Consider the following 13,110-nt stretch of genomic DNA (forward strand, 5'->3'; position numbering starts at 1 on the left):
TCTCTCGGACAGTTTATCTGTCCAGTTGGACTTTCTATTCCCACTGCTTTACTGGAGAAGTTTCCAGCACTATTAAATGAGGGAGCGAGAGGGAGCGAAACCTTGGCTTATAGAGCCTAATAAACACTGTGTGTCATTGTGGCTAACGCTGCAAAGCTGAGTGCAGTGGACTGGTTTGTGGAAACACACACACACACACACACACACACACCCTCTGTAGACTTGTTTTTATTGTTTCTGCCTCCTCCACTTATTTTGTTGCTTTTCCTGTCTTATTGCTCTCTTATGTATACATGTAGTTATCTATTATATAATGAACTGAGGTCCAGCCTCAGTTCATTATATAATTAATCAGAAAAATGCTGATATCTTCTGGTTTTAGTCTTTGTGGACTACAAAAGTGGAAACTTCAAATTCTGAGACGTTGCGATGGAGAGTACAGTGTTAATAGGTGTAAAACACAATAGAAGAAATGCATAAATGATCAAAAATTTTTGAAAAAGCTTGCAAAAGTTAACATTAACTGTAGAAACTGTTAGATAAAACCATAAATATGCTGTGTAAATTGTTAAACGTTGTTGATAAATACATGAAATACAGTAGCTAGCTAAAATTGTGGATAAACGGTTGAAAATCATCAGCTAAATAAGTTTCTAGCTGTTGAAATTGTTAGCTGAAATTACAAAGTCCTTCTAAAAGCAAACATTTTCATTCAGCGGCCTGGAAATGCACATGCGGCAGTTCGGGCAGTTATTTTGAAGACCATGTTGCATAGTTTGTCCACCAGAGGGAGCTCTGCAACTTCCCTGGTGGTTGTGTTTGGAACGCTGCAAATAAAACTGATCCGAGCCGAGTCGGGCAGCTACATGTAACAAACGTTGATGTTTGGTGTTTAAAATAATATTGGCCAATTTATCGAAATATCAGATTTTTAAGTTATGAGATATTGGTATCCATATCTGTCTCTAAAATCCTGTGTCGTCTGTGCCCCAATCACCAGTCAAGTCTAATAAAAATGCTTAAGGTTGCTGACTTTTTGCTGCAAAATAAGGTTATAAAAACCTGGAAGTTATATTCATACCATTGTCTGTGCCTTTTTTTGTTTGTTTGGGGATTATCCCTCCACTTCTTATAGTGTCTGTTTCCCAGACATTGATTAATCCTAGTCTTAGACTAAAAACACTTCTCAATGATGATCTTCTCTCAGTCTAGACTTCGTGCACATACAGAATAAACCTTCTTTCAGCTGCTTCTTTATTTGCATGGGTTCACCACAGTGGATCTGATCGTCTTGACTATTGTAACGGTCTTTATTCAGGTGTCAGTCTGTCACTGGTCAGCCGATTGCAGCTGGTCCAAAGCGCTGCGGCACAGCTATTAACTGGCACACACATGCAAGCCCACATATCCCCCATAGTAGCTTCCCTATACTGACTTTTATTTGTTTTTTAAAGCATCACATGGGTCGGCGCCTTCTTACCTCTCTGATCTTTTATGTTTGCACACTCCCTCTAGATCAAAAAGTTCTGCTGAGCAAATGCTCCTAGCTCCCGAGTTCCAGATGAAAAGACAGAGGATATCGGGTCGTTGCTGTAGCTGGTCTGATGTTGCCTCTTCACATCAGGGCCTGTCTATTATTAGACACTTTAAAAACCCATTTAAACCCACTTTTATTCTTTGGTTTTTATCTGAGCAGTTTGATTTGTGCTCAGATTTTCTCACTTCGGGTTTCCTTTCTTAAACGCTGTCATTTTGTCCTATGCTTCTATACTGTGGTAGTTCATGTCTCAGACACGGTCTGATAATATGTCTGGTATGGACTTAAAAAAAAAAGATCACTGAATGTAATGAATACACGTTAAATCTAGCAGTAACCAAAGGTAGTCAGCAGATGGTGTTCAAACTGGTAAGTCCGCAGTGATGCAGGAACAACTGAGTTTGCTAACCATAACTGATAAATGCTGTACTGGAAATAGTCCAGCTCCAGTTTAAAATGAGCTTAAATGAACACCGTAGAACATGAGAGGGGGGTCCTGATGAAGGGGTTCCTGAGTAGGTCTGACAGGGCTGAAAAAGGTTGGGAACTGCTGTTCTAATGGGCGATAAATATAATAATGAGTTTCAGCTCTGGCTTTGATCAAAGGAAATCCTAATGCTGCAGCGTATAATGAATTCCTAAACTGCTCCAAGCTTTGTGGAAACTTGCCCCTGAGCACAAAGCCAGATCCATTAAGAAATGGCTTTTTCCTTTTTGGTGTGGAATAAACTTGTCTGGCCTGCAGAGATGCCCTGATCTCAACCCCATTATACACCTTCGGGTTGAACTGCGAGACAGCGCTTATCACCCACTCGGTGATCTCACTAATGCTCTAATGGCTGATTAGGAGAACATCCCTGGAGCCAGGTTTCGAAATCCTTTGTGGAAAGCCTTCCCCGAACAGTGGGTAATGTTTTGGAATGAATGGAAGTTTATGTTTGGGTGTCTGCAAACTTTTTCATCTCTTTATCCATCCCTCCTTTTCTTCCTCTTGTCCGATGCCATTCTCTCCTTCTGCAGTCTCATTCTTCTTCTTCTTGAGCGTCCATGGCTCTTTTGGCTGTAACTCTCAGGCTTTTGCTTTTAATAGGCGCAGCGTGCCTCTGTAACACCGGCTGCCTTTTGTTTTGGTTACAGATAAAATCACTAGTGGAAAACACAACAGCAGAGAGACACAAGGAGACAGGAGAGATGGAGAAAAAAAACGAGTGTGAATCCCGTGGTGCAGGAAAAAGTGGGCGAATTAAAGGGAGAGAAAGACGGTTCAGTTCCCTCCTGTTTTTTAATGTCTGGAGCAAGATACAAGGCAGATAAGGAGGTCAGTAGGGAGAGGAAAGGATAGCGCCTAAAAGGAAAAAAAAACTAACAATCTTCCACATGTGTCTGATATAATTTCCTTTATCTTATCTAAGGTTTTATCTGACTTATCTTTTTGTCCTCTCCTCCCTTTCTCCCACCTTTCACTCTGACTTTGTTTGATCTCAGACCGATGCTGTGTTACGTGCACGGTGCAGACATATGGAGTTGATCACTGCGCCTGTTGCTGATGTTTTCTTTGGGAATGCTGACAAGTTGACAGGCGAGGCGCAGCACTGACATAAAGCCTCACTTCACTGTCCGGATGAGAGGGATAGAGAAATACAAGGAGAGAGGGAGAAGGAGATGAGGGCCAGGGGGAGGGTGAGGGTGAGAGACATAGTGAGAGAGAGAGAGATAGGGAAAGAAGGGGGAGTTGAGAGAAAAAGAGGAGGAGATATGAAGGGGAAAAAAATGACTTCACGCCGCGACTGGACAGCCCCCTTTTTTTCCCCTCAACCTCTCTCTGTCTCTCAACTTTTTTCTTCCCTCCTCCTCCTCCTCCTCTGTGTGTTTTTTTAAATGATTTGGGGAGAAGAGGGGAACGAGCATTCGGAGCTTGGCTGACGGTGCAGGCAGGAGCGTCACATAGGCAAACAGGAGCCTGAGGGGGAGCGCACTGGGACTAAAGAGGACTGAAGAGGCTTGAGGTGGTTTTTGGATCAGATGCACTGACTGAAAGGTTGACTAACAGGCATGCAGGCAGGCAGAGAGGAGATGAAAAGCATATAGGTTTATGTTAAAAAAGCCTTAAACACTGCATGCACAGAGAGCGAGGAAGTGGCCATATACACTGATTTATTTCTGCAGGAAAGTCAGGGAGGCAGACACCTTGTGAGGAAGGCTGAGCATTTGCAGAGCAGAGTTTTGCTCCACTGAGGGGAGACAGAAAAAGACAAACAGAAGCACGTTTTGAATGAAAGGACCTTTATCTTCATCTAGCAATGCTTTTGAGGAACTCTGCACCAAGTTGTTGCTGTTTGCTGTGCTCCTGGACGCTGATGCAAGCTTAGGGCACTTTTATCTTCACTGAACTCCTCTTGTGAAGAGGATCCAAGCTGTCTTTCTTTTTTTGCAGAGTCCTCCTTCAGTAGAGGTGCTGTGCTGACTGTAACTATGTTTTATCAAAGATACTCTTTAACACTATCATGGACTACTTGTCTTCTGCTCCTGTGTGTCCTGGATGCGTGGACCACGGCCTGGCCGGCCGTTCAACAATCCCAGAGGCAGCAGCAGCAGCCTCGGCGGTACAGACAGATGTCAACCCCGTCCTCATCCTCCTCCTCCTCGTCAGCTGGTAACCTGTCAGAAAGTGCAGAGAGCAAAGTGGAGCGCCTCGGCATGGCGTTCAAGCGAAATGTGCGTGAGCTGCGTGAGAAAAGCTCCTGCTTGGACCTGGTTTTCCTGGTGGACGAGTCTTCGAGCGTGGGGGCCAACAACTTCCTGAGTGAGCTGAGGTTCATACGCAAGATGCTGTCCGACTTCCCCGTCGCACCGGAGAACACCCGCGTGGCGCTGGTGACCTTCTCATCCAAAACCCACGTGGTGACGAGGGTGGACCACATCTCTGCGCCTAAGTCCCACCAGCACAAGTGCTCCCTGTTCAACCAGGAGATCCCAGCCATCAACTACAGAGGAGGAGGCACCTACACGAAAGGAGCCTTCCAGAGGGCAGCGGTGAGTCAGACTAATGGATTAATGATTAATGGATCTTTACATCTTGACATTGACCCCAAACTTGCTTCACATTTTTTCAGTCTGCAACCTGCTGGGTGTGTGTGTGTGTGTGTGTGTGTGTGCATGCATGGAGTGATTGTGGCCTAGAAAGGCTGATGTTAATGAGGCCCTGCATGGCTGTTGATGTTTCCTCTAAATTACACACCCGCAGACAGTGAAGGGGAAGCCGCTCGCCAGCTAATTGTTCAGGGGTTTCCAGTGATTAAAATACCATAAAGACTGAGCGCACACGTGCACAGAAATACACACCATGGATGTATTTGAACAAACTGTAGAGCAATAAGAAAAATGAGAGAAAAGAAAAGTAGAAGAGATGAATTTTTAAGATTAAACGCGATTAGATGAATCTGATTTTGAGCTTTGCGTTTAGCTATCTTTGATTTTGTAGATAAAACAAGCTGTTTGGCCCGATTTAGTGTAAAAGCTGGAGTTTTGGGGGGTTATGTGGGGTCATAATGTTGGCTTGTTTATGGTTTGTTGATTTGTGCTTCCTGACACACACACACAGACAAACACACACACCCAAGACATATGCCACAGTTCATCCGTCAAGTCCAAACAGCCCAGCTGTAAAAGCTGTGTTGGTGGTATAGGGTCTGGTCCTGTATAAACATGCAGGCACCTCGACTCATGCCTCTGATCTGCAGTCAGTTACAAACTCATGGAAGCGCTGAATACACAGCAGAAGATAGGGGATATTTAGGGTCTGCAAGCTCACTAGGAAGTGCTGCAGCTGAGTGCTCACCTGGGTGAGGAGCTGACCTATGGGGTTACTGTAGCTCTGGAGGTAGAGCATTCCTGGCTGCTCCAGTCTCCGTGCCAGAGCATCCTTGGGCGAGATACTGACCCCAAGTTCCTGTCACATGTTTAGTGTGAATGTTGGCTAGAAAAATCGTAAAAAACAAGTTCTTGTAATGGATGAATGATGCATGTTGTATAAATATCTATAAAGTGCTTTGAGTGCTCAAGTAAAGTAGAAAACCAGTCCATGTACTAAATTCTGAAAGGCTGCAGAGACCTGAGTTTGATTCAACCCCAGACTGTTTTCTTTGTGTTATTCCCCCCACCTTCCTTCAGATCCCCGACTATCCTGTTCAGTTTAGGATAAGTCTTTGGTCTGAGGACATGACACACAACCGAAGTGATGTCAGAGTGAGATTTTTCCACCACAAAGACGGCATTTGACGACCGCCCCTGAAGAGTTTGATGCCTCAGTATAGATCAATAATGTGATTTGTCGATCATTGGAATAGTTTCTGGGTTTTTCCAAGGGTAGCTGTAACCACCCTGAAACCACCCTCACTAACTTCTGATCCAAACCCGGTCATTTTGTTCTGACAGCAGGCCTGAAATATGACAGAAACCACTCATTTCACAAAAGAGCTTCAGGGATTACTCCTAGCATGCTTTCAAGGGGTAAAGAGTTACAGTCAGCAATCTGGTGTTAAGTAACAGCCTGGTATTGTGAAGCAGCGTCTGATTGTCATTCCAGTTGTCCTTCAGTAAGTTTGCGTGTTATTGCATGCCATCTGTTTGTGGTTAAAGACACAACAGCTCCATTTTTTCCTATCTCAGCACATCCCTGTTTGATGCCGCTTAAAGGTGCAGATTGATATGCAAAAAATGGACAATGCATAGACACGACACAAAGAAGCAGCGTGTTATTTATGTCACTTATTAGATTTTAAAAAAAAAAACAGTTTAGATTTGACGATCCTGAAATTATAATTCATATTTCCACTCATTCTGAATTTTCTGTTAATTTTTGCTTTTACTCTTTAAACTTAAATCAGTTTTTTGCTGCACTTTGTGAACTTTGTAACAAAAAGCCTCATTTGTAGACAAAGGCAGAGGTACGCCAAGTTCTGGCAGGTTTACCCATCTCTCCATCCCCGTTTAAAGCTAATAGTCTTGGACCGTATCCTCCGGCTTAGCACTGAAAGCTTGGCCCTCAGGACAGGTTTTCTCTCACCCTGCCTCGCTAAGTGCTGATAAGCAGACTGCTGGCTGCATCCCAGCTGCTAAAGACCACAACAATAGCAAGAAAAGGCTTTCAGGGCAAACTTTAGCGCCTTATCATTATTCAGAAGCACTCAAAATGCTTTAGGTGATTTATCAAGTGATGTCGTGGACTAAATCAGTCAAAGATGGCTTTTTTAGGGCGTATTTCTACTCAGGCTCCTAACTTGGCTGTAACAGATTAAAAGTCTGATTAAAATAAAAGCTTGAATTTCACATCTCATGGCCAGCAAACACCCCCGTATTTCTTTCCAGTCTCTGCAGAGTGAGAGTGGGCTGACTGCGTGCTGCCTACACAGAGCTGAGATTTTTTTTTTTTTCTGGAGACAGATGAGGCTAGCAGATACAGACGTCCAGAAAAAAGAAATAAATAAAAGAAGCTTCGACCTGATGGAGCAGAACAGTCTGACATTTACTGTGTGTCTTCACAGGATCAAGGAAGTGATGTTAGAGTGAAAAATCTGTCTGTAATTTATTGCGTAATCTCTCTTCTGGTTTTTGGGGGATTTTTTGAGTCGTCTGTCCGAATCTGACTGGAAAAAGAAAAAAGGAGTTTTGTTGTCTGTTTCCATCTGTCACATAAAAAATGGCTCCGCTAACACTAGTCAACAAGGCGCATATCCGGCTGTCATCGTGTACCAGCTAAACTGCAGCGCAACCATCAGAGTTTTGAAGTGCAGATTCTGTGGTTTCTCTGTAGGAGAGCGCATGTTCTTAGTTATTTCTTCCAAACACGTGCCCCCACGTGGATCAGTCTGACAGAAAGTCCCGAACGCCTGAGTGTGCATGTTTAAATCCGTGTGAACGTGTGCATCGGTGCTTAGAAACTAACAGAGACAGTGAAAGTTAGGCAGGGAGGGAGAGAGAGGATAATTGATAATTGCAGGATAATAATAATAATGCCATATTTTATTCCCTCGGCGGGTCTTGGCTGTTCTAAGTGCTGTAGAAAGCTGGGATCCATTAAGAGAGACATTTTTCCACCAGCCGTGCATGTAGAGACAGGGCTCTCCTCCAGCGCTCTTCATCTCCGTCTCTCTCTGCCTGTCTGTCTGCCATCTCTCTTTTCACCTAATACATCATGCGGTAGGCTTAAAGCATCAAATTATGTAGGTTAAAGAATGATTTCTGATTTTTGGCTTGGTTTACGGTAAGATTGGAAGTAACGTTCAGCGGTTTGTTATACATTTGGAGTGTAAACTTAGTAATGCTAAGTCTGGTTAAGTGATGTCATACTCATAAACTCTAATACTTATCACCTCAAGCTAAAAGCAGAAAGCTTTTGAGCTGTTCTTAATGGTGACACGTTGTAACTTTGGTTCTTGGAGCGTAGACCCCCTCCAGGTGGGGGTGTAGATGAGGAAAATGAATAAAGAAGACCTGTTACTGTCACATCACAAGTAAATCAAAAGCTGATAAGTATTATTTTGAACTGTGGATCATGCAAAGCCGCTCTAGGAGAGTCTGAAACTAAAAATATGTTCCTGGAAATAAGCACAAACTTCCTATTCTTTTTCTTTTTTTGGTTGCTCCCTTTAGGCATCTTCCATCCTGTCCTGTCACACCAGCCCTCTGCATATGTAACACACCTTCCCCCTCTCCTCTGCCTCCTCTTTTTTTGCCTAGCAGTAGAATAGTTTCCATCGGCACCCTGCTGGTCAGTGGCTGTCAATCGACTTGAGTGATCCGGTATGGAAAACTCATTCTTGATGATCTGTATATTTATTTTGGCAAAGATTTTTATACTGAATGCCCTTCCTGAGACAACCCTCCCCATTTATCTGGGTTTTGGGGACCGGCACTAGGAGTACTCTGGCTTGTAGTCACCTGTGGCCGTCTGTCGCAGGGCTAACACATGGAGAAAAACAGCCATTCACGTTCAAAATCACACCTACGGCTAATCTAGAATCACAAACTGACCTAAGACGCATGTCGTTGAACTGTGATAGAAAGCTGGAGGACTCAGAGAGAACTCAAGCCACGGTCAGGATCTCCTTGCTGTAAGGTGACAGCGGTGTTTGTGTCTACATGCAATACTTGGAAATATCAGTAATAAGAATGCACAGTGCCTGCTGGAGCCTAAAAATCAGTATGCAGATCTTTTTTTAAAGACTGTTTGCTCAGTACAATGGCAGAAAAACAGGTCCTGTTAGAATCCAGGAACAAAAAAAACAACAAAAGAAGCAATGAGCATTAGTGGATCCCCTTTAATGTAGAGAAAATAAAGCAGGGCTTTTTAATGCCATCATACTGACCTTAATGTTTTTACTAAAATTCAACAGTGCATGCAGAAACTTTTTAAGACCCAGTGCTCTACAGCACAGCGAGAAGCTCAGCTGTCATGGAAACTGGTGGGATGAGGAAAAGAGTGCACCATTTCAGACAATCTTTCCTTAAAAGGCATTTATTGTTCTGCACCCACAAAAAATGTAGTTGTGTATTAAATGAAAAACCAGAAGCTATTTTTTTTGGACATCTGGCCAGTCGCTGCATGAAGTTGGATGGTAGAAGCGTGCCATTGGAATAGGCTTCAAACGCTGCTGGTGACCTGCTGAGGTCGTCGTTTGGACCTCGAGGCTCTGAGTTTGGATATTGTTTTCAGTTTTTTTGATGGTGTTCCCACTAGCTTTTTCCACGATTAATATAATCTGATGTAGACCCCTAGGTTCCTGAAAGCAATACCAGCAGTGTGAAACTTTGAAAACTCCACACTTTAGTTCAGAGACATTTCAAAATATAAAAAGCGTCGCCGGCTTTTTCTTTCTCCTTTCACTTACGCACAGCAGGGAGGGAAATAATCTATAATGCAGTAACTGTTATGTACTCTTTAGTTCATTAAGTGTGCGGCACTTAATCATGATGATGATTCACAGCACCTCACTGCAGGGTCTGCGTCCTCTCAAGCCTCGCTCTAGACATGATAGCCTTGTTAATGATGACATCACTCCTACTTGAGTTTATTTTTTCCAGCACGGCCGCCGTACGAAGTCGTTGATGACTTTCAGTACATGATTTCATGAATAGCTCTTAAGGAATAACCCACACTGACCTCGAGAAATGAGCGGCGTGCGTCACCTCTGCTTCTCCAGGGTTTTTTTTAAACACTTAGTCATTTTCCACGCATTTGCCTCATACACGAGCAGATATCTCGAAGGTGGTACGGCTCCAAGCCTTTGCTTTTATTTTTGTCTGTTGCTCGTAATCTTAATGATTCAGGAATTACGGCTTTTTCCATTGTTTCTTTTATTACAGTTGGGTTTGGATACGAGTCCCAGCTATAAAAATAAAATGTCTCTATGCGTACAATCTTACTAAAAATACTCCAGAATCATTTTTGTTCTGCTGCCTCGTTTGTCTTTCCCCTGAAGATTCACCTTTTGTGATGCGTTGCCACATGCTGCCAGATCTCTTTCTTTTAAATAAAAGCCTTCTTTCTCTCTAAAGTAAGACCTGGCTTGAAATCCTAGTGAGCAGAGTGCTAAACTGGACTTGGCGGTCTGGCTGTGTCAGCTTGCCTTCACAGCTGCACGAGACACAGACAGATGGGCAGTGTGTGATGAAAGATAATGGAAGAAATGGGAGTGGGAGAAAGATGGAAGAATAAGAGGAAAAATGAAGTAAAAAACAGGGGGAAACACTTTCACAGTAATGTTTTTACCTGACTACTGGTTAGCTGTGTGCTTACTCTCCCAAAATCTGGGTCATACCAGATATTAGAGTAGTTTACCAGGGTTAGCCACCTGGTAAGGAGCTTTCTGCTCTCCTGGCCAGTGTGATTTTGGAAATCCATATAAGTTGGACTATCAGGTGGGAGATTTTCCCCTTTTTCCTCAGGGAAAAGATCCAGCAGCTCCTTATGTGCCCAGCTCTCCAGAAAAAAAACACACATAGTCATGCTTATTACTCACACACACAGTTTATGGAGCAGCTGCATGTCTTTACATGGTTGTCATCCTATATAAGTCAGACATGTTATATTATGGTCTGTAAACTAGAGTGGGTGCATGAGAATATATGTTTGCAGTGTGTCTATAAATATGAAAGGTCAGGCTAAAGCTGGCAAACATATTTTTTTTTCTCCTGCTTGATTTTTGAATCCTTCAAACATCCACCATCCATGTTTGAGCCGCATTATGAAGGCCGATTCGGAGGGGAAACACGGTGTTGGCTCCCAAACCTCATAAACAACTACTTCATTTTCAGTAGTCGCTATACAGTAAAAAAAAATCAGAAGGTAAACGTTTAATGTGACTTTAGTATTTTCTTCTTGCTTTGTGTTAGTTTAGGAGAACTTTGGCATTTTTTAGAGCGGCCCAGATATTTTTTCCCACTGTGAAAACTTTATTCTGAGCCAACATCTTATATTCCCAAGCTGATGTTCCATAGGATGAAGGCACTCGTGGATCAATCTTCATACACATTTTCTGTTCTGACTACATCGAGCTTTGCCAGACCACAACAAGCAAAACAAATATGCTAACATCTCAATCCAGTTTTCCTGTTTGTCCCACTGCTTTGCCTTTCTATCATCTTCTCCTTCCCACCCAGCCTGTCCAAGCAGGAGGGGACGTCATAGTCATCAGCTTTGACGCATTACAGCCAAAATATGCAGCGTTGTTTTTCAAAACATTGTCTATTAGATTAAACGGGGGGCTGTGTAAGTTGCTTACATTTGGCCTGCGGAGATGAGCCGTAGGGTTCCTGTGCATTCTTGGCCAGAGGAGGCACACAAACACTAACATACACTTGCGATGTTTGGGAGTCTGATACTTGGCCCGAATTTCTGAGAGCAGCAAATTAAAATGGGAAATGAAGACCATCCATCACCTGAATGCTGGAAAATGTTGTCTTAGACAGGGTGATTCAAGAGGTCCTTTTATTTTGGAAAGAAGAGGGGAAAAAAATGCATTTGCTCACTGGAGCATTTTTAAATTTATTGCGGCTGAGTCACCCAGCAAATTTCAAACAAGTCAGTGAATTCTCACCTCAAGCTATGAAGAAATTTAAGCCAGACTCGAGTTAAGAGTAGAAGAGTTTAAAAAAGGAAGGCTTTTCGTGGACAGCCAGTGCAAATGAAAGCAAGGTGCATCTCTTTGAAGCGATTCCCCAGCTGTGATAAGATGATAAGAAAAAAAAGACTGTTTCCTGTCTCTGCAGCTGCCATTTCCCGCCATCTCACTCTTAATCATTTCCTCCCCTTCAGTCTGTCTGCTTCTTTCCTGTATTCCTCCATTCTCCTCCTCAGTATCAGAGGTACTCTTGCAGGGATGGGTGAGACAGAGGCTTGGAGCTCCTACCAGCCAGAAAAGGCCTGATAAGCCATATAGGAATGTCCAGAGACACCAGAAGAGCTTTAAATATGTTGAGTCTGCAGTGGGATGTGGGGCTGTGCTATCACTGTATGTATATATATAGCACCTCATTAATCTGTAAAATGATTAATTAAGACGGCGGCAGCATGTGCTTTTGCGCCTCCCTTTGACCTGTTAAAGCCAGCTATACTCTGTGTGATTGTGAAATAGGGTCTGCCTGAGAGAATAAGGGATATATCAATGGTTGTGACCCCAAAACCGTAATCACACACTGTAGAGTGGCAGAGCTTCAAAGCTGGCTGTTTAAACAGTCTTGTGACTGATGATAGCTCGGGATAAAATTCAAACTGTGTCTGAAATTTTGGACGACACTCTGACAACATGACTTCAGCCATGACTTATGTCTGCTGACCAACCAATAGGAAGGCAACCTGAACCAATGCACTGATAAACACTGGCACTTGTTAAAAACCAAACCAAACTCAAATCGAATACACTGAGTTAAGCCATGCAAAACAAAAGTTTGGTATTGGACCAGAGAAGAAAGTGGAGTTGAGCTGCGGCAGCAGAAGCTTGATTTTATGATGTGTTCTTCAGCTGTTGTAATGACCCCGCCAAGGAAGATGTAACATGGAAACAAGTAGTGGAGGAACTGAAGTCATGATTCAGCCCATGATTCAGTGGGTATTATCACTGCTTCGTTTTTATGCATTAAACTGTGTACCACCTAGTTTTATGAGATTCAGTTTGGGTGCATTAATAAGAATGCTGGTATCTCACAATGTGTAGGTACCTAAGCTTTTTTTTAAAAATGGGGCAAAAGCAGCAAGTAAGCGTATCGCTTACCAGGTTGGACTCTTTTTCTTTTTTTGTCTTCAGAGCTCCTTTTATTCTCTGTGGCACCAATTCAACAAGGTGCTGGAATCATTCCTCAGAGATTTTGGGGCATGTTGATGTGATATCATCACACAGTTGCACACTTGCGTTTTCTTCCTGATTGTGGCAGTGACAAAACAGTGCCATGCACTTTATACTTACAAACAGTTGTTTGCACTGTTGCTCTTGGGACCTGCAGCTGCTTTGAAATGGCCCCAAGCGACTTTCCTGACTTGTTCAAGTCAATAATTCGCTTTTTCAGATCCATGCTGA

At 43.1% G+C, this 13,110-nt stretch overlaps 1 protein-coding gene across 1 annotated transcript in view; it reads left to right on the top strand.

Moving 5' to 3' along the window:
• Window positions 1-3,256: 3,256 nt before the first annotated feature.
• The window catches only part of svep1 (sushi, von Willebrand factor type A, EGF and pentraxin domain containing 1), a 106,350-nt gene continuing 96,496 nt past the window's right edge, over window positions 3,257-13,110 (top strand). Inside the window, exon 1 of the mRNA XM_040045135.1 lies at window positions 3,257-4,570. Coding sequence (XP_039901069.1) covers window positions 4,010-4,570 — 561 coding nt within the window. The 5' untranslated portion in view covers window positions 3,257-4,009. The remainder of the gene's footprint in view (window positions 4,571-13,110) is intronic.

The sequence above is a fragment of the Simochromis diagramma genome, unplaced genomic scaffold, assembly GCF_900408965.1.
Source record: "Simochromis diagramma unplaced genomic scaffold, fSimDia1.1 OVJJ01000590.1, whole genome shotgun sequence".
In the NCBI taxonomy this organism is placed as follows: Eukaryota; Metazoa; Chordata; class Actinopteri; order Cichliformes; family Cichlidae; genus Simochromis; species Simochromis diagramma.